This window comes from Alosa sapidissima, chromosome 24, assembly GCF_018492685.1.
Source record: "Alosa sapidissima isolate fAloSap1 chromosome 24, fAloSap1.pri, whole genome shotgun sequence".
NCBI lineage: Eukaryota > Metazoa > Chordata > Actinopteri > Clupeiformes > Clupeidae > Alosa > Alosa sapidissima.
Window position 1 is genome coordinate 5,327,900 of NC_055980.1, and position 22,478 is coordinate 5,350,377.

The 22,478-nt window shown below is 42.7% G+C and overlaps 1 protein-coding gene across 4 annotated transcripts; it reads right to left on the bottom strand.

Annotated features, from left to right (window-relative positions):
• Nucleotides 1-8,731: 8,731 nt before the first annotated feature.
• Nucleotides 8,732-20,967, bottom strand: tap2t (transporter associated with antigen processing, subunit type t, teleost specific). 4 transcript variants are annotated; one of them, XM_042083399.1, is made up of 12 exons: nt 20,962-20,967; nt 19,596-19,920; nt 19,255-19,369; nt 19,008-19,138; nt 18,646-18,851; nt 16,859-17,056; nt 14,336-14,464; nt 13,538-13,726; nt 13,094-13,267; nt 11,458-11,617; nt 10,370-10,506; nt 8,732-9,704 (listed from the first exon to the last, which is right to left on the bottom strand). In XM_042083399.1, the coding sequence occupies exons 2-12, from the start codon at nt 19,909-19,911 to the stop codon at nt 9,510-9,512; spliced, it is 1,950 nt and encodes a 649-aa protein (XP_041939333.1). In that variant the 5' UTR covers nt 19,912-19,920; nt 20,962-20,967; the 3' UTR covers nt 8,732-9,509. The 4 variants fall into 4 exon arrangements, with proteins under 4 accessions (XP_041939333.1, XP_041939331.1, XP_041939330.1 ...); XM_042083397.1 differs by lacking the exon at nt 20,962-20,967 and adding an exon at nt 20,423-20,531 and having other exon boundaries at nt 19,596-20,160; XM_042083396.1 differs by lacking the exon at nt 20,962-20,967 and adding an exon at nt 20,348-20,509 and having other exon boundaries at nt 19,596-20,160.
• Nucleotides 20,968-22,478: the final 1,511 nt, after the last annotated feature.

Here is a 22,478-nt window from a genome sequence, read left to right on the forward strand (position 1 = left end):
CTGAAGCGAGGGAATACTTCAGTTGGAAATTCAACTGCCATTTGAAGAAAAATTCATTGATTCGTTACTAAGCCCAACCAGTCTACCAGAAAATGTCAAACTTGCACCAAACTACATTTTGGAGATGATCAGATGTGGCTGCAAGAGTGAAAATCCTTGTACTGTAGCTCTAACAGATGCAGTTGCCAGGTTAATGGTGCCTTGCACAATATTCTCTGCATGTTTTAGGGTAGGATGAGCCAGAACTGAACAATTATCAGAACTAATACTAGGAAAAGTGTACATATTCAGAAATATTACAGGCAATATCTAAAATTATAAATTCATTATTTGACATAGAAAAGGGTTACATTTTCCCAATTTGAATGCATGAAGTATTGTCTGAATAACTATCACACTGCAAACTGTATTTTAGTACATTCTATTTGAGTTGATTATTTGCTTTTCCTATTTTTTTTCTTCTTCATGATTTCGGCACAAATGGCTAATGTAGGACATTGCCCAAGGGATATCACACTGGGCACCCTCCTAAATATTATAGAGCCACCCCAAGTCAACAAGTCTAAGCAAAAATGAATAAATAAATAACCCACAAAAACAGGTCTGACCCCATGGCTCCCTGCATTATCTGAAATATAGAAATGCATTAATTCACTTAGTAAAGGGTTAAATTGTCCAAATTTGAATGTACTGTCTGAAAAACTATCACACAGAACATTGTATTTTAGTAAATTTTAATTGAGTTGATTTGCATTTAATATGAGTATGCCTACTCATCTTGAAATTAGAGGTATATCCTATTTCATGATTTTTGCACATTGGGCTTTTTCATATTTAAACATTAAATTACAGAAAACTTGTAATACAAATTTCCTGTGTAAAAGACTTTTCATCTAATATGTAAACACAATGAAAAAGTAATTTTGAACCAGGCTTCATCTAATGTAAACTTTATGCAAATCAGCACATATTTAATTAGATTGGGCCTAATTTGCATATTCAAACATTAAATTTCAGATAACTTGTAATACATTTTTTTCCATATTAATGAAGTTTTATAGTGATATCTGCTAGTTGTTTTTTTTTACCCTATTCACCTGTAGTGTCTTACCTTGTATTCAATACATTGAACAAGAAAGGGTTAATATACAAAATTGCCCAAGGGATATCACTGGGCACCCTCCTAAATCTTAAAGAGATACCCCTGGTCTACAAGATTCTGCAAAAAAAAAAAACTTTAACCGACAAAACCAGGTCTGACCCCATGGCTGCCGGACTAATAGGGCTGAGCTCCGCTCTGTTAAGGTTAAATGGCGGATCATTCACGAGAGGATTTTGAGATGCACAGATTCCCAAATGAACGCATATCCACAGATTTTGTTAGAGTGGTGAAATACATTCACACCGCTGACATTATATTGAGGAAAAAGTATAGCCAACCAAGCTCAAGTAGGCTAGCTCAGTGTAGCCAGACGGACCTAACGTAGGCCTATATTAGGACTTTAAAAAATATCGGCGCAAATTATCAGCCAGAATTCTGTTATCGGACCGATAATAATATTTTCATTTTTTCACTTATCGGCTAATAATATATCGGCCGCCGATATATCGTGCATCCCTAGTGTCAGGGTCTCTTGTCAGGCGTGCCAGGGGTGCTAGGCGCCATAGGGCATTCACGCCTCAGCCAACACCTACCTTGGGGCATCCGTCTTGGGGCCCGACTGATCTCAGGCAGCGGCTTCAACCATGCCAGGGGCCCTCGTCGTTCCTGACAATCTCCGGGCCAGCCAGCCTCGCCTCTCAGCTCAATGCAGTAAGGCTTGGCTGGCCTTAGAAGCGGATCCATGGGTGCTCTCCACCATGACCCATGCTCAGACCTTACGTGCAGAGCTGTCCACCCTCCTGCACACAGAGGACCTTCGTCCTATTTTAGACATCAGGGGTCTCAACGTGCACCTCCGGTTTCTGAGGTGCAGGTTCATCACAGTTCCGAGGGTGTGGCAGGCCATCAATGCAGGGGACCTGTTTGCTACCATCGACCTACAGGATGCTTATTTTCAGATACCCATGACCAGGGCATTGACGGTTCCTGAGGTTTGCGTTTCAGGGTCAGGTCTTCAAGTTCTAAGTCCTCCCATTTGGAATCTCTCTGGCCCCCCGAACCTTCACCAGGTGCATGGATGTAGTTCTTGCACCCATGAGGCAGCGGGGGCTCAGGATATTAAACTATCTAGATGACTGGCTCATCTGTGCAGCCTCAGAAGTGCAATGCCGCCTACACGTGGCCTTGCTGTTGAAGCACATTCAGGACTTGGGCTTGCGCACCAATCCCAAGAAAAGCAGGCTCCAGCCTTCCCAGGTCACCACCTTCCTGGGCATGGTCCTGGACTCCAGGAGGGCATCCGTGACTCTCTCACCGGCGAGACAGCAGTCGTTCGCCGCATGTCTCAGTCGCTTCACGTTGCACGCCCATGTGTAGTGGAAACTCTGCCTTCGCCTCTTGGGCCTTGGGTGGCAATGGTGCAGGTAGTCCCCCTTGCCCTCCTTCACATGCGCTCAGTCCAGAGGTGCCTGTTGAGCCTAGGCCTGTGCCCCCAAGGGCCCTCCCAGGCCAAGGTGACTGTGTCCCGCAGGCTTCACAGGGCCCTACACTGGTGGAGAGATCCCGCCAACACCGAGAGGGGGAGTGCCATGGAACCCGGAGATTCGTCGCCGGGTCGTATTTACAGACGCATCCCCAGTAGGCACAGCACGGTGACTGCGGCCTACATCAGCAGACAGCGGGGCTTGGGGTCTCCAGGTCTTTGCAGGCTGGCGACAGACCTGTGGCTCTGGGCTCATCCCCTGTTCAGCTCTCTCAGAGCAGGGTGTGGCCTCATTCAGGGTTACATATGGGTATTTGTGTGTGTAGGGGTAAGGGTAGGGTGGGATGGGCAAACATGTCATCATAGCACACTGACATCAAAACAATAGGCTCAGGTACAATATTTAATTAGTAGGCAAATCTAGTAGCAATCAGGGCTTGAAAACGAAATTATTTTTCAAACGTTCCGTTCCGAACGGTTCAGGTAGGCCTATGTTTAACGTTTTCGTTCTTGCATGCGTTCCGCCACAAACATATCGGTCCTGAACCGGTTCGGAACGCAAAATATCGTTCGTTCTTAAAGTTCCGGCAGTGTTTGGCGGGCCTATCAAGTCTATTTTTGTGGACTTTACCTTAGATTAGACGTAGGGGAGAGCCGGGACGATTGAAACACGGGACGAATGAAACAATCCAGTTTTCTCCGAGTGTGATGATGATAGACTGACGTCCTTCGGTCAAAACATAGAGCATGTTAACCTCCTTCTATCAGCCAAATATCTTCCTGCTATGTCATTTTATCACGGAGTGATAAACGAGTTTTGATGCGCAAAAGTAAACTTAATTAGTGGTTACATTTTTTCGATTATCAATGAGTGTTTTTCATTTAAAGGTTTGACGTAATGCTTATTCAGTAGACCATTTAGTGTTCTCCACAATCCCAGACTTTCATATCGCATGCTTGTTTACATGGAAAGCAAATCAAGCTGTAGTGACATATGTCTGTGTCGGGACGATTGACCAGGCTGTAACTCCATGTATTTTAATTAAATGCACAAATAGGTGTGTTTAAACAATTATTTATGGAGGTAAGACATAGAAAAACAGTTTTAGGAAGATGAAAATAAATTTGGGCCCACCAGATAGGGGGTTGAGTTTCCCCATGTTATCCTATGGAGACTGACGGCCGGTGGGTCGTTAAGCCTACTTATTTGGATGTGCATTGGCCTAACCCACCTAAAAACCTAGTGAAACGACATTTTCAACAATATAAACATGATATAAATGGGAAAGCTTACCGTTCTAGCTATAAACATGGCAGAATCATCCACTTCTATTAGATATTAGATATTTCAAAAACCGCTGCATACACGCTTCATGATGATGGCAATGAGTTGTTAACAGACATGCACAAAGACGTATAGCCCTGCAACAATATATCTAAAATAAAAACTTTTGGGAGTACCATTCATGATAACGGTTTTGTTCAAAGCTGAAAATGCATCTGTATTTGACAGAGGACAGATGTAGGTTAGGTTAGATGTAGGTGACCAAATATTAGCTTTCTGTGTGGTACGATCGCTATGTAAATTACGTTTAATTAAAAAGTGTTTCAACTGTCCCGGCTCTCCCCTACTCATTATTTCCCCTTGATTTAGCCTACCGTAGCTATGCCCAAAAATAATAAATCACAGGCAGCATCCAAAAACATTCAGATGGGCTATCCATCCCATAGCCAGACTTACTGTAGGCCTAACCTATGCCTATAAATAATTTCTTATCAAAAATATTTCTGGATACGTGCTAAACTCCTTACCTGATTGTAGCCTAAGTTTTATCCATATGGAGATCTTCAAAGGCTTGCGCTATAATTCCAACCCTGTTTATAAACGAACCTGTCTGTTGCTGACAAGGCCTATCTCATATTTCCCGTTTAACTCTTCTACATAGAATAGGCTACAATTGCGCAAACATTTCAAATCCAGACTTTAAAAACAACAAGGCGTGGACAGGCAAAATAGGCTATTACGCATAGGCTACAAACAATTTCCAAATCAGTTTCAGTAGCCTACGCTACGAGCTGGCCTAAGATCCGAAGTGGCAGACGGATAGGTTACATTACAACAGCAAGACAAAATATACACATTTGGAACAAAGGTCCATTTATTCTTTTTTTTTTTTTTTTTCAAACTGCAGAAATCAAATTATTATTTGTACAGTAGTTGGCTACATAGCGGCTTGTTAGCTCACATTAACAGTGTAGATGCGGGCTTGTTTTTCGCACAACCGGAAATAGTCTCCCTGACATAGGATATGCTTTTGTGAAATTTTATAAAATATATAGAGAACAAAAAAAAACGTTATTAACCGGTTTTGTGGATTTCAGAATAACGTTTCTGTTCCGGAACAGTTGAAGATCATTTTGTTTTCGTTTCCGTTTCTGCTCCTCGTAAAATTCCGTAAAATTCCGTTCGTTTTCGGTTTTCGTTTTCGTTCCTTGAACCGGTTCGGAGCCCTGGTAGCAATAGCTTAAGAGTTTCAAGCATTTTCTTCAAATACTAAATATAAATAGTTAAAATACAGATAAATAATATAAATAGATTGTTAAAATATGGTAATCAACCTTGCTTCTAAACATGTTTCAAGTAAATTCTTCAGAAAGCCATCAACCTGTTTCATGGTCCTTTTTTTTCATGAATTATTCATTATCCGAGACAACAATTTTAACCATGAACATTACTTTCAAGCATTTTCTCTAGTCTTGATCTTAAATCTGAGCATGGCATTGAATTCCCTATATGTGAAAACCTATAAAAGCACATTACATGCAGGTTTTTACTTTGTACAGTCTAAAAGATAAGTGATTAATTAGATTTTGACCTGGTGGCGGCGGCCATATTGGATTTCTCCATTTTGAGGCATTATGGGACATTTTTGACCCTGGCATACAGAAGATTTGAATTCAGCACCCTTCAAAACCCCTATAAATGTTGTATGCCACAAATTAACATGATTTGCCTTCAGGGTTAATTTCTTTTAAAAATTGGCCTAGACTAAAAATCCAAAACTACAAACTATCCAATTAATGAAACAACCAAATACATAAATATATCTGAAAAAGGGATCAATATTCTGATTACAACTCAGAATTTCAGAGAGAAAGGGACATTTTTGTTTTGCATTTATAACTATCAGAATATTCCCCCCTCCCCCAGCAACAAATGCCTAGGCCTACGTAATTTAAAGGCAGTGCTAATCTTGGCTAGCCTAGAAATCTAGACCAGGGGTTCCCAAACTTTTCCACGACCCCTTGATGTTTTATTAATTAAACCCATTGACAATACTACGGCAAATGTAAAAATACATTAAGCTAATCTAATAATTATTTTAGCCACAACCACATCGCGATGGAGCATTCAGTGTGTAAAAATTTAATTTGGGGCTTTCTGCTATATGAGAGCCATCACTCTACTATTATTCCCAGTCATTATCATGGGAAATATGTTCAGATATGCGTCACATTATTATAATGGCATTGTATAACAACACTCATAGTATATTTTAAATGTTTCAAATGTATTTATTTCTTGCTTTTATTTTTCCCTCCAACTTGCTGAGGCCCCCCTGGCACCCCCTCACGGCCCCCACTTTGAAAACCACTGATCTAGATGCACCCTATCTTGGCATGTTTATAGGCTCTTAGACTTCTAACATTTTGATAGCCTATTTAATTCTGGTTAAGCCCACATAGCAAAATTTGGCAGATATCCAACCATCAGTGCTGTCTCTTCTTGTCCACTGTTGGACCATTATCACCTTTGATTTAACTTGTGAATATTAAGAAAAAAAAATGACTATAGACCACAACGGGTGGTGCAGTAAACCAATGAGCAAAATGCCAGCGGACCCCATTTCCCCCCTCCAATGTTTCAGTGACATGCTGTGTTGGCAATGCTAAATTATTAAGGATAACTGACAAAACTGTCAGCACAGCGATAATAAAATTGAACATTTATGTGCTATTAAGACTCAGCATTTGTATCAGCTGTCTTCCCCAACTTGAAATGAGACCCGGAAAGATGCAATGTGAAGCTGAGAAGAGAGAAGACAGATTTAACCAAGATAGAAAGAGACATGAGGGCCAAAAACAGCATATGCAAGCAACAGCATATATCTAAATGGTACCTGAAAAGGGTTTTGGATAACAGACATTTTGAATAACAGAGGGGGAAATTTGTAAGGCACAGAACAAATTAAGCTATGCTGGAGTGCATGGTGCCATTTGTCAAGCATGGAGGACTTGATGGCCATGGATGATCTGGTGATAGCGAAAGGGATTTTTACCCAGGGTAAAAGAAACACAATCAATCAACACCATGCTGTACATAGGTGGACGCTTCGGACTGAAGCTTACTTCCCCCTACAAGAAAATGACTCTAATCGGCCCTCCAAATAGAGAAGAGGCAGCTGCTATTATTTTTGTGATGGATTGGCCAGCGCTCACACCAGATCTTAGAGCCCACCGAACAGCGGGGGGTAAGACTGGGTAAGAAAAAAAGTGGTCAAGAAAAATGTGCCAATCAAGCTAATTTAATGTGTGAGGTGCTTTAGGAAGCATGTGGTGAGGTGTGCTGCACATCACCTTCTGAACAGACAGACCAAGGCAGTAAGTGCTGTAAAATATAATTCTCTGGTGAAATATACTGAAGCACAGAATTCTTATTTGAAGTGGAAATAATTACAGTATGCGTAATGTTAGGGAGTTAGCAACAAATTGGATGGATAAAATATGATTTTTCCTGGAATGTCAAACATTTTCTAGGTGATTGCAATCATCAGGATGGTATGCCACTGACACCCAGTGGTCCTTACAACCTTCAAGCATGTATAAGTTGCCTTTAATTCCTGATTCCATTATCATTTCATAACATAGGGGCCTAGGGAACATGTTTCCTTAGCTTTGGGTACTTTTTCCACAGACTGAAACATTGCAAAATTTAAATCAACAATTCTGATAACAAAAATCCGTCTTTATCGCATCACAAAAAATAACAGAATAATTTAGATTTAAGGACAAACTATAGGACACACCTTCCTTTAAAACTACAGTCTACCTATTTGTTCTGTGTGTGTGTGTGTGTGTGTGTGCTAACATATATCAAAATACAAAATACTCTTCTCATGTTGGCTGCAAAACACCAACTTGAAAATGGGCACCTGCAGCCCGGGACTTAAACAACAAATCAAACCCACCTCTTGGGTTTAGCCACCTTTGAAGAACAAGAATGAAAGAATGAGGCTGTGTTTGTGACTGTGTGTGTGTGTGTGTATGTGTGTGTGTGTGTGTGGTGTTTGGACTGATAGTAGATCAATGCCACTTTCCTCTCCCTGCTACTTCTCTTGTCCGTTCTCTGGTGGAGACAGAATGAGGAAGAAGAGGACAAGAGAGGGCGGGGAGCATCTGAACCATTTCAGCACCAGCACCAGTAAATTCAGCTCTGACAAGTGAATGCAACCTGCCACATATTCTTGTATCTCATGCTTGAGTGGTCCACATAATAAAATGTAAATCAACAAAAATGAGCGCTTCTCTCTGCCTGCCTTGCCTATGATAATGGCAATTATTATACGGCTCTTCACAATGCAAGTAGAATGCTCCATTGACTTGAATGGGATTTCCGAAAGTTCTAGCGGTCATTATTTCTTGGGAAAGGACCTCTGAAAACAAGAATGACCGCTGTCAATGGCAACGGAGTTTGTGCTTGGAACTTCATTCAAAAGTGAAAGCAGACGGTTGATCAGCTGTGTTCTAAAGAATGTTTGATTCAAGTTCAGCGTGTGTTGCGAACTATTTGTTTCTCAGCAAAAGCCACGACGAAACGGTAACAAATAAGTGTAAAGAGACATATCATGGAGTTTATTTTTTCGTTTTGGCAAGTAGCCGTATAATAAGCGGGATAATGTATAGAACGCCGGTCATCATGGGAAAATAAGTCCCTTCAGGGCGAAACAAGACCCCTCCGCTGGCGCCTCGGGGTCCGGTTCGCCCTGTCGGGACTTATTTTCCCCATAATGACCAGCGTTCTATACATTATCCCTTACATAACTCGCATGTGTAAAGTCAATGAAAATGTGCAAACACTGCATAAACTGGTTTAAGCTGGCTTTATCCATGAAAGTTTGGGTAGAATCTACATAAATAAAAATCAATCAATCATTTTGTTCAAAGATTAAGATTAAGTGAATGCAGTCTATGACATCACATTTGTAATACCATGTAGATTGAGGGGGAAGAAAGGGGTGTATGTATGCTATATAAATTCTATATCTTTGAGTACAATGGTGGTAGTGGGATGGAAACACACACAAATGTTTGAAGAAAAAAAAAATCCAAAAGAAATCTCAAAGGTTTTGTATTCTGTTCTCAAAAATGCTTTCACAGCAGCTCCTCCTACCTCACAGCATAAAATGGCATTTTGATGAGAAAGAGACTTATCATGAAGGAGTAGCTCTGGAGGTTTTACTTGTCTCTCAGGGATAAATGTGATCGGAAATTTGTTGTGTATTGTAATCCATGTTCTGTATGCAGATAGCCATGGGGTAATCTGGCTCAGATGTGAGTGGAAACCATTAATGTGAGAAGCTTGATGGAGTGTAAAATGTCTAAACCAATCCAATGCCTTGAGAGGACAATGCATAAAGCAGATTCAGTGACTCAGAGCCTCTGTTTGCCCAATATGCACTGGTGCCTCTGTGAAGTGATAGGTTGCCTGTGGGCATCGCCTTGTCAGCAGCAGAGCCATCTGCCATCACCCACCAACAGTTGTCCTGAAATGTGTGTCTGTCATCCTGAAGCGACAAGTGTCTGGCCTGGCAAGACCAGGTGTGTACTGATCCAGCTGCCGTTGGGTTTCAACTCCCAGCCCTCTCAGTCCTCCGGGAAGAGTTTCTCTCGGAGCCGGTAGTACTGGCCCTCCATTTTCATGAGCTGCTGGTGCGTGCCCTGCTCCACCACCTCGCCGTTGTCCATGACAATGATGTGGTCCGCTCGCTCTACTGTCTGCAGCCGATGGGCAATCACCAGCACTGTCTGGCCCTCGGCCCCGTTCAGAACCGCTTGGACCTGGCAAACCACACGGAGACACACAGTACTCTGAATAAGGATACTGTGAAGGATGCTAACCTTTACTGAGAAGAGATTTCAGTAGCAGGTATGAGAAGAATGTGGCAATAGTGGTTTGACTACCCATACCCAAACACTTGTTTTTGCCTCTGCTGTTGCATTGAAATCTTTGACACATTCAGAGGTTTTTTTTTTCAAAGAAAAATGCAATTTACCTTGAGTGCTTACTACTAATCTACCCTGACCTATGAGCCTCCCTCACTGCATGACTAGATTGAGGAGGTAGTGTTGATTAATGCAGTGCAGGCCATCTTAACCTGGGAAAGCAGGTATGCAGAGAGCTTTCATTAGTTTCCCCCTTGAAAATCTGCAGGAAGAACTCATTACAAAGCAGCACTGCCACTACGCCTACTGGAGCCTGATTGCCAGAAAAATGAAGCGTAAACTGGGCTGGCCCCTGCATTTGAACACCCCACCCCAAAAAAAAAATGTTATTCATCTAAAAAAAAACATGATGGTGAAAAGAAATACCAAAAATAATTTATAAAGGATTCCGCCCTTTTTTTTCTCCAGTGCAGTTAAGAACCTCCATAGTGTGTGAACTGAGAGCTGAAACTGCTATGGTGTAGGTGTAGATGATGTGAGAGACTAGAACTAGCACGTACAGCCTCCTGTGTATTGACGTCCATGGAGCTGGTGGCTTCATCCAAGATGAGGATCTGAGGTCTCCGCACCAGGGCGCGGGCAATGGCAATGCACTGCTTTTGGCCAGCAGACAGCTGATCTCCACACTCCCCCACATCTGAACCAAGAGCATCAGACAGAGAGAGAGAGAGAGACAGAGAGAGAGACAGAGACAGACAGACATACAGGCAGGAATCAGATGCAACTCATTTCATGATTATAGCATCTCATGTCATGATAATAGCCTTATAGTATTTGTTCCATTATCATATGTCATTCACTCATCCCATACCTCTAAATACACACACACACACACACACACACACACACACACACACACACACTCTGTGTTAGGTGGTTATCTGTTATACTGAACAAGAGAGGTGTTAAATTCCTTGTGCTGTAGAAAGGGGATTTCCCACAGTGGCCAATCAACAACCAGGGCTATCTAAACATTACACCACATGACGCAGGAAACAACGTCACTGCACAGTTAGCTGGTGGACATGGACATGCACTGTCTGAATAGCCTGAATGCCCAACCAAAGAACCGAAGCAACAAAAACAAAACAAAATCACCAACAGAGCAGCCTTTGTGAGCATTTAAGTGGGGTTATCAAGCAGGCACCTTCCTTCATTGGTATGTTGTTGAAATAGGCCCATGACATCTCCAGAAGGCTCAACAGTAGTATATGACATCCCAGACCCATACCCATCCACACTCATGATGGGTTCTCTAACAACATTCCTCATTCCTGCTGAGGTCTGGTGTTTTGTTGGTGTTTGGTTCAAATATACCACACCTGTTGGGTGCTGTATTGTCTTGCCAAAGGTGAGATGGCCATTCATTTGAAATATTTTTTGTGACAAATATATTTTACAATTCAAAAAAGACAGAACTGTTGCATTTCTATTTTTGTTCAGTGTAAATACTGTATATGACAAACAGGTATTTGAAGAATGATTTAATGATCACATTAATTATTGCATTCAAGATACAGTACTTTATAGTGTATGTATAATTGCACTGTGTTTGCATATTGAATATCATCTGTTGTGTGTATCTAACCTGTGTCATAGCCATCCTGTAGTTGGCAGATGAAGTCGTGAGCGTTGGCTCTCTTTGCTGCCTCCTTCACCTGTTCCTCGCTGCAGCCCTTCAGGCCGTAGCCAATGTTGTATCTGACCGAGCCTGAGAACAGCACAGGATTCTGGGATACCACAGCCATCTGAGGGAGGAGAAAGGTCATCAGAACAAAAGACAGGGAGAGGAGGAAATGCAATTAGTAGGATGATCATGTTCAGAGAGGTAACATTTCATTTTGAAAGGACCATGTCCTTCTTTTGACATTTTCACCCTCTCAGGTTCCTTGCACAAATTCTTCCTCAAATACTTTTAGATTAGCATTGAGTGAAAACCTATTCGATAGAAGGTCAACTGTAACATACTTGCAAAGCCCATAGTGAGTGCTTTCCACAGAGAAGGCATTTCTCTTGAGATTTAGTTACTGCTTATGTACTGTTTCATTTATGGTTGTGAAGAGAAAGGAATGTAAATACAGCTATCAATAGGTTTTAATTGCTAAAAAAATATAATACTGTCTAATGCAACAATTGTTTTAATTGCGTCTGGAATTGCAACTGGAATTGCATTAGACCAGTTCAAATTACTTTAAACTTGAAGGGCATTTGAACAGCTCCACCAAAGACAAATGGTATATCTCCCTTTGTCAGCGAAAGTTAAACTAAATTCATGGATCTCACCAAAAATCGAATGGGTTCTTCCTTGGGCCATGTTACAGTTATTCTATAACACAGGCACGTAAATGGAACACGAACACACACACACACATTTTTCTTCTATTAGTTTTCACAAGGGGACAACACAACACGCAAAACAAAGGTATATTTTATGAAAGCCATCTTCAATAACAGCTTTCATCTCATATTATGTAAAGGAAATCCATAGTCCAATAAACTGCACAGAAGAAAATAACAGCATAGATAATTGTGCACAACCTTTAACTTAACCAACGACAGAATACAAAGAACTCATGACTTGTTTACTGCCTCTAGATTGCGAAAGCATGTAATTGTACTTTCATGGACATTCAGTGTTTCCCACAAATTGAATTCTATTTGTGGTGGTAGGTTTGCAGAATTAACCTGAATGCAACAGTTTTTAACAAATTACCGCAGCGTGGTTATGATACTAACCAGATTTAAGCACAATTTAGTACAACCTGGAAAATCATTCTGTGGTGGTCAATGTTGATATTGTGGTGGGCCGCCACAAATAAGTCAATGTATGGGAAACACTGACATTGTTTTTTATAACCACAGCATATGAATCACTGAACAAATTAGTCATGCAGTCCACTTTAAATTCATCAAAAGTTCAGCATGTAAGTTTTGTTTATTTACCTGAAAATAAAGTTTCTTTCTACTCATTACAAGCAAGCTAGTCTCATACTTCAGCACATCAGTATCTGGCTATACGAGCTAGGCTGGAGGAGCACACAGCCCGTGTAATGTGATGAAGTAACCATACACCGACAGCCCTTTAGAGAGTCAAAGTTAGCCATGTTGGTGGTGGCATTGATGAGAAAATGGCTTTCTCTCACGGCTCTTCCCAGAGTGCGGACATGTGGGTAGTTGATGGAGAGCTGGTGGTAATGGGAGGTAATGAGAGCTGGTGTGCCCACCTTGCTGCGCAGGTACCGGTGCTCGTAGTGGTGGAGCGGCTCCCCGTCCAGCAGCACCTCCCCTCCCTGCGGCTCATAGAGGCGCTGCAGCAGGCTCACGCACGAGCTCTTCCCACCACCAGAGAGCCCCACCAGCGCAGTCATGCGCTCTGCAGCTATCTCCAGCGTCACATTCTGAGGAGACAGTCCAAAAATGAAAAACAGAAAAAAAAACTTTGCAGCCATGGTTACAGAGTTTGGAACTTCAAGCACTAAATGGACTTCAATAATTAAAGGAAAGATATATTGGAGTGTGGAGTAAATCAACTACACAGAAAAGTGACCAGCTAAAAGCCTTAAAAATTGAAAAGATTTCTCATTTATAGTAAAGCCATAGCCCATCATTCATCTCAGGCAACCTGATGGAACTCTTCCTGTTTTTATGAATTCCCCTGTTTTTCTCACCCTCAGTGCCTGGACATCCTGGCGAGAGTGGTACGAGAAAGTGACCTTGTGGAAAGCTAGCTTGCCCTCCAGTTGTTTGGGTGCCAACGAACCCTCCTCCTTCATCCTCGGTTTCCTGTCGAGGAGCTGGAAGACTTTGACAGATGACGTCACCGTGTTCAGCATGTCTCCATAGATATATACCAGGTGCTGAAAATAGATATGAGAGTGCAGGCAGTGCAATTACCTTTCATCACTGCAAAAACTTCACAAGCTACTTTGCTTAAAAGCATGTTGCTTTTAAGTTAAAAGGGTGCCAGAAAAAAGCCTCCCAATTTTATATTAAAGGTCATTAAAGGTACGTTATTACTTGTTCTTGAGGTGTTTTGAAGGAATCACCATTTTTATAACATCCTCAATTTCATTTAGATGGTCATGGGAAGAATAGATAAACAGACCCGTCATTCCCATCAAAGCACCAATAAGGAGTTTTAGTCCAAACTATCAACCTAACTACTAAAACGTTTAAAACCTTACACAGACCAACAATAGCACAAGCAACACAGAAAAAGGACTTGCTAGGATTCTGTCATTAGGTAATATAGTTGGCGATGCTGTGCTGTGATAGCTGAGCTGCATAGCACAACCTAGGGCTACGTGGATAGTTGGATGAAAGGTGGCTAGTTTATTGGTCCTATGACATTCTTGCATACTGCCTTTTAAACCAATCAGGCAAGTCAGTTGGCTTTTAGTTGGCTAGTTATTTGTAGATGAAAACCCCACCGTTGGTTTGAAATTGCACGTAGGAGTGTGTTTTACCTTCATATTGGTGGCCATGTCTTTTTGATAGAGGACGAAGGAGAGCAGGCTCCCCATGCTGAGCTGCTGGGAGGCGATGAGGGCTCGCCCCACGAGCAGCATCAGGACCTTTATTCCAACTGTCACCGTCTGCACAAGGACACACACAAACAGATTTGTACAATCAGTATCTTGTCATTAGGAACTAGAATTACTGGGCTGCAGTAGTGCACCTTCACACAAGCGAGCATTAGCAATAAAATCAGTTTAATTAAATTTCTCACACAAAGTCACACTGTGTTGTACTGCGCAATGCAGCGGGACGTTTTGACCAGAATTTGTTTTGGACGCCCCATCTCTATTGTCTTTCTGTAGTTTGCGTTGCTCTGCTATTTTGAACGAGAAATATAACACAATAGAAGGGCATATTCATCGGATTCAGTGTGGACAGAGAGCATTTAATGTCATGCGACAGTTGCTCGCTCAGATGCAGTTAGGATACAGTCAAGGCGTTCCAGATGCATAGCTTCATAAGAATGTGAGGTCACAGTGACAAAATTCAATAGGTTTATTGTAGTTCAAAGAGTTTGTATTTTGTATAAACATGTACAAAATACAAAAACTGAAGAAATCCCCTCAAGGTGTTCTTACACATGCAAGCACATAAATTAGACAAACATAAGGCCACAGCAATCCAAGTGAACCTTTACGCTATATCAGAGGAAATTCTCTCAAGGTGTTTTGAGATATCGCATTCTCAAGAATGTCTCAGACATATTTACGGATGGATGGCGGACAAGCCGAAAACATAATGCATTGCTGAATGTTGCACTATGGTGCATAACTTATTGTTCTTCTTATTCTGACAAACAATTGAAAATAATCCCAGTGAGTGCATCAGTACGGTTCTATCCTGCAAATTTACCAACCTAACCTTCACCGAGTTAGAGACCTGCAAATACATTTTAAGTCGCCCATTCTTTCAGATGGAGCCTAGCTTAAGCTCATCTGTTTTCTGTGTGCCCAGTAGAAGGACAGAGCCTGAGCGGAACGCGCTGAGCTGTGCTGTGCAAGATACGCTCTGACAGAGAGATTAATCAGAGCGCTTGTTCAAACTCAATGGGGCAAAACGAGCCAACCTGAAAGTGCAAAGACTATGGATCCCATCTGACATCTAATTAGGTTTGAAATATCGAGCGAGCTTCTGGTTGTTAACTTTTTGGTACTTTTGGAGGTTTTTGGAGTTTTTGTTACTGCAAAAAAAGTTACTCCAAAACCCCAAACTAAAGGAAACAAATCAACCTGAGACCTGAATGACTGATTAAAAACAACATTGTCATATCATCAACAATGTCATCAACTTTGTTTATCATCAACACATACTGTATATAACTACACACCATGGAAAATGTGCACGTAGATTGTTCTAGAAAGTTTGTTATGTGGCAGACATACCAGTGCCCATGGTAACCATAACTGGCGACTGCAGTAAAGCATCCTGCTGATGGGGAATACAGAGCATGTGCATAACAGATTATCCTAACAGCTTGCAAGCTACTGAACTCTGAAATGAGTTGGCTTGTGGTCCCATTATCTTTCCCATTGAGGCCAGGACTCATTTACATTAAATCTCCCTTGTGCCCCATGAACATAAAGTACAGGCCCCTCCTGTGCTCACTGGTCTGTTCAGGCAATGCCTCTGGGAGCAGCACCGCAATCGCTTCACTATTGGAAATGTAGCTGTTAACACCTGTAAGTAACATTGTCATCACTTTGCATTTGCTTGCTTGTGCAGACATCAGAGGATTATGGCTCTACATGCGGACAAAGTCCATTCAGGGTGATAGCATATTTTTTACTACCATATGTATCTGGAGACTCAGTCAGGAAGATGTAAAATCAGGAAACAGGCTTTTATTATTTTCAATGATGGGCCAGTGCCCATCAAAGGAGAGGACATGTTTGTGTCCCCCCAGCAAGGGTTTCACCAGTATTCTCTAACTATACAAAACAAGGCTTAAGTAAGTTACAAACAAAGTAGGGAGTGACCTCTAGTTCCAACTGCCTTGATGGGCACTGGTCTCCAGATAAATATGGTAGTAAAAATATGCTACCAAGGGCACATGTTATACTGGACGTTTCATAGCAGAGAAGGAAGCACAAAACACTTACAATACCAATGTCACTGGTTTAACACAACATATACACATCCTGTTAAGGTGTGCACTTTACCTGTTCTGTAAGTCTTACTCAGGGAAAAACATTTGATATATCAAACCACTACATTAATGAACATTGTATGAGTTTTCAGCACTTCAGACAATGCCTGACGAAGATCTCTGATCAAATCGTTGCATAATAACTTTTATAGGAGCATTGAACAGTGTACAGATCCTTCTTTTGATTTTTAACAGCACTTCAGTTTTGCCATCTAGTAAAACAGAACAGGGTAGTGCTATATTTCTTTACCTTTACTGGTCTCTGGCATTGCCTTGGGGTTAGATGAGATAAAATAAGAGATTAGGTTAGATGAGGCTCTCTTACCCTCCTGAGCAGCAGATGCATGGCGCTGTAGATGCCCTTGCGCTTCTTGATGTTGAACATCTTGTCGAGGGCCTCCTGGTAGCGGCGCAGCTCCTGCTGCTCGGCGTGGAGGCTGCGCACTGTGCGCACCGCCCCGATGACCTCGCCGGCCAGCTCCTGCGTCTCCGCCTGGCAGTCCTGCAGCTGCTGGGATAGATCCTGCACCAGGGACGAGAAGCACTTACTAACCAAGCAGACCACAGGAGCAATAAGGATAGGATCGTTCTCTCCACCTATGTGCGGATCAGTGAACCACAAACTGGGGGGACTGTGAAATGTCTGAAAGCGGAATACCATGTTGTATGGAGATTTTATGGACATCTAACCCATAAAAATACACAGAGACTGACCAACTTCGTACCATATTCCTAAATTAATGTTACTACTTAATAAAATGAACATAATGTCTATTATTAGACTATAATGTCATTGACAATTAAGAACAAACTCAAGAGTAGTCTTGCTCACTTTTGCTCAGAGTATGCCTGAGAGAAAATCCTCACAAGGCAAGCAATACAAGGTGAGCTTTTGTGTATCTCCTCATAACTCTTGTCTAGCTTGTGTACATCTCTCTTAAAGCTCTTGTATATCTCCTGAGGACAGCTCTACCCAGCAACTGCTTGTGGCAATATAGCTCCTAGCCTCAAGAGGAATAAAACAGGGGGAACAAATACTATTTCAGGCTCCATGACATGTGTCACAATGTGTGATTCAGACTGTACGCGTTGCAATGATAAATAAACTCTTGCTAAGCAACGGAATGTAGTTTTCATCTCTGGTAAAAAAAAAAAAAAAACACAGCACCATATCTAGCTGTAGTGCCGTATTATACCCAGACACATAAAATCACATAATTCCTCCACTTACACAACTCTTAGAGATCTTTTTTCTGTCCCTAACAACCCTTCTAAAGAATTAAGCAATATAGCACGAGTGAGAGTGGGGTTGGTGCTGTTGTTGGCTGCGCCACTCGGCCTCCGGCCTCGTGGCTACGGCCGAACAACACCCGTGGGAATATCCATGACCAATCCCACGATCACGAGTGCTATATTGCTTTTATACAACAATTCTACCAAAAACTAAATAATCTGAAAACATCCCGTTATTGTTTAAAAATGTTAATTTCGACATCGTTCTTACGCACCAAAAAATAGTTCCCTTTTCAATAGACAGCGTCTTGGTTGCTAGGTAACCAACATTCCAGATCCCTCATTACGGGTCTTTGTGGTTTACGTGTCTTCTTGAAAGAAATGTTGAAAGTCGGGCTGAAATCACATTCATATCTAGGTTTGCTGCATGCATGTTACAAGGATGAAAATAGTGGAGAAATAGTGGAGAGCTGGGATGAGAACATTGTGTCAAATCTTCGCATTGTATCGCGGAGTGATTTATTATTAGCTGTGCAAAGTCTGAGTTGAAATGTCCAGGGATATTCCAACTCATGGAACGTCTCTCGGCCAATCAGAAACAAATAAATAGTTCCATAGAACCCAATTGTTGTATAACACCTAATAATGTTGCAAGAGCAAACAGAGTTTCAGTTACCTGATACCATGTTATAATGCCTGCTTTGTTTAACTACATTATAATTATTATATTATAATATCACTGTGCGGCCCTATACAGTATGTGCATGCACGAGCTCACTCGTAAGATACATGTGAAATGTGAACAAAACATTGCTTTGAATTGCTATAACCCTGAATGGCTAAACTGAACGCCATCAGCTGCAGCATGTGTGCGTTCACCTGTGAGAGCATGTTGTAGGAGTTCTGCAGCAGGACCGCCAGGGGCATCTCGACGCAGGCCAGCAGCGTGAGCTCCCAGGAGAGGCCCAGCATGAGCCACAGCATGCCTGTGGTCTTCACCAGGCTGCGCAGGAGCACGTTCACGTTCATGGCCACCGAGCGGCCCATCTTATCGGTGTCCAAGATGAGCCGTGATGAAAGGCTACCTGCACGTGCGTATGTCGAAACAAAACATTTCTAAACATCTTTAAGACTGGCAAAGATAGAGAACGCTTCATATGTTCTGCTTACTGAAGTGCGTCAGCGCCTATGTCAATATCTGAATGCAGTAGCCTATGTCTCTAAATTCTTAATGCACTGACCTGGCTTGTTTTCTTCAAAGAAGGTAATCTCTTGCCGTATCAGGTTCTGAAAGAGCATGTGTCGTATTCTCTTGTTCATTCGACAGAGGCTACACATGAACATACCTCCACGTAGGCCTCCAAATAGAGAACTGAAAAAGAGAGGTTTATAGATTATTATTTTTTCAGAGGACAAAATCTCTTTTGGATATGTGTTATGGTACTGAGCAATAAAGCTATTATCCGGAGTCCTTATAAATTATATTACCTGCCCAAAGAGAACAGACCCAATAGGCCAATCGCCGAGAGGAAGCTGTCATGATCATAGGTACCACTTAGAATATCGATCACTTTCCCAATATATATTGGAATGTAAGTCTCCCCTACAAGAGAAAATGAGAGTATGCACAATCTTCAGGAAGCCATTTTAAGCAAAAGCCTGCTCTTTTGTGTGATCTAGCCAAAATTTTCTAAATTCACTTACTGGGGTAAACATAATATTTTCAGGTTCTCGTTAAAAGGAACATCATTGGTGAGTTTTTCTTTATATCTGAGTAAGTTATTTGTATTGTTATAATCAGCAGAAGTAGTGGTGAGAAGGACACTCACCCAGAGCTGTCAAGGTGAGGAAAAAGAAGGCAGCTCCCAGGTAAAGGTAGTCTGGATATGAATAACGTACCACCCTCATGAGCAGTGCCCGGGCCTCTTGTTGCTTAATTTGCTTTCCGCTATCACCCTTCGCCTTGTCATGGAACACCCACTCCCACAACAGACATGCCATGCTTGCGGCCGCTGCACACAGGGCCACCATCCCGACATCGGGAACTGGGCAGTTGTTTTGTAGGGTGAACGGAATCAAAGTTTTTACAGTCTCGTAAGTGGGAAGGAGGAGACACAGTGCTGCAACCCATCGCACCAGCACCATCTGCTGTCCCTTCTCGATATTGATCAACAGCGCCAAATGGTGAAGTATAGCCCAACATACCAGCCTGTAACACCATAGCCATGTAACACCGACGCTGTTTGTGACACCTAAACTCACGACGGAAAGCCAAATTAATAGCCACAGCAAAGCGTCAAAAGCCAGAAGAAACACATATGGTTTCACAAGTGCAAGTGTCCCCGACATTGTTCATGGAAATGGAGAATGCCAATCACACTCTCTAGCCTAATCCTAGAAGACAAAGGCAGAGAAAACAGTAATGTTAATGGTCATAAGAAACAAGTTCACTAGAACATAACATCTAAGGTTTCGATGTTTTGGCTAATCACACACGCTACGCTAGCTAGTCAACGCAACGAATTGCATTTATATTGCTATAAGATTTACCTGAACACTATTTAGGCTAGCCTATACTCACATTAAAGTGGTTCTGAAACGTATGGAGGCTTATTTCAAGATAACACTAATGCAAAAAAAGAGCGCGTTTAACTACCATTTCCACTGACTGAATGCAGGAACGGAGAATTGTTTTACTTTCATTTTCTGTTGTCAGGTTGACGTATTTGAATTTCTGTTTCACCACATGATCTTACAGTAGCAAAGTTCAGCCACACGATGGCACTCTCATGCTGTAGCAAGCAGAGCCGTATACTCTAGACGTGTGAGGACAACATGCATGCAAACAAACCGGTTCGCAAGCAGGTAAAAGTGTGGCCTGAGGGAGCCTCTGATGCTCTTCAAGACTGCTTTGACACAACAGACTGGGAAATGTTTAAGCAGGCAGCCACTTACAACAACCAGACAGACATAGAGGAGTATACAGACACTGTAACCTCTTACATCACCAAGTGCATTGATGATGTGACCTACACAAAAGACATCATCACTCGGGCTAACTGGAAGCCATGGCTGACAGGGGATGTCCTCAGGCTGCTGAGGGCCAGAGACAAAGCCTACAGAGGGGATGAAGCTGGCATGAGAACAGCGAGAGCCAACCTGTCCCGTGGCATCAAGGAAGCAAAAAAGGAATACACTCACAAGATAACCACCCACTTCAAAGACAGCAGGAACGCACAAAGCCTAAGATAACCACCCACTTCAAAGACAGCAGGAACGCACAAAGCCTATGGCAGGGCATTCAGGCCATCAAGGACTACAAGCCCGCGCCACAAAGCTGTGAGAGCAACATCCCTCTGCTCAACAATCTGAACCGCTTCTTTGCTCGCTTTGAAGCACAAAACAGCACTTGCCCACAGAAGACCCCTCCCCCTCCACACGAGCAGCCCCTGTGCCTCTCTGCCGACAGCGTGAAGAGGACACTTGCTGCTATCAACACCCGTAAGGCAGCAGGCCCAGACAACATCCCAGGTCGTGCGCTGAAGGACTGCGCTGAGGAGCTTAAGGATGTCTTCACAGACATCTTTAACACTTCCCTGAAGCAAGCCATCGTCCCATCATGTTTCAAAGCTCCACCATCATACCTGTGCCGAAGAAAACTGCTCCATCCTGCTTCAATGATTACCGCCCCGTGGCACTGACACCCATCATCATGAAGTGCTTTGAGCGACTTGTCATGTCACACATCAAATCCATTCTCCCCCCCACCCTGGACCCCTTCCAGTTTGCATACCGAGCCAAATGGTCCACAGAGGATGCAATCTGCTCTGTCCTCTACCCAGCCCTCACCCACCTGGAAAAAAGAGACTCATATGTGAGATTGCTGTTTATAGACTTCAGTTCTGCATTCAACACCATAATACCACAACAACTCATCTGCAAATTTGACAAACTGGGACTCAGTACCTACCTCTGCAACTGGCTACTGGACTTCCTCTGTCAGAGGCCTCAAGTAGTATGTGTTGGCAACAATATCTCAAGCAGCATCACACTGAGCAAGGGGGCCCCCCCAAGGCTGTGTGCTCAGTCCACTGCTCTTCACCCTGCTGACGCATGACTGCACTGCAACCTACAGCAACAACTACATAGTGAAATTTGCTGACGACACAACTCTGGTGGGTCTCATCACCAAGGGCGACGAGACTCAATACAGGTTGGAGGTCGACCTTCTGACCACGTGGTGCAGGGACAACAACCTCCTGCTGAACGTCAGCAAGACCAAGGAGATTATTGTTGACTTCCAGAGAGGTCATACCCAACACCTGCCACTGACCATCGACGGTGCTGTGGTGGAGAGAGTGAGCAGCACCAAATTCCTGGGGGTGCACATCAGTGAAGACCTCTCCTGGACCACCAACACTGCATCACTGGCGAAGAAAGCTCAGCGCCGCCTGTACTTCCTGCGGAAACTCAGGCGAGCAAGTGCTCCACCAGCCATCATGACCACATTCTACCGAGGCACCATTGAGAGCATCCTCTCCAGCTGTATCGCTGTGTGGGGCGGGAGCTGCACTGAATACAACAGGAAAGCCCTGCAGCGCATAGTGAACACAGCTGGAAGGATTATTGGTGCTTCACTCCCTCCCTGAAGGACATTTACACCTCCCACCTCACCCGCAAGGCGACCACAATTGTGAGTGATGCAAGTCACC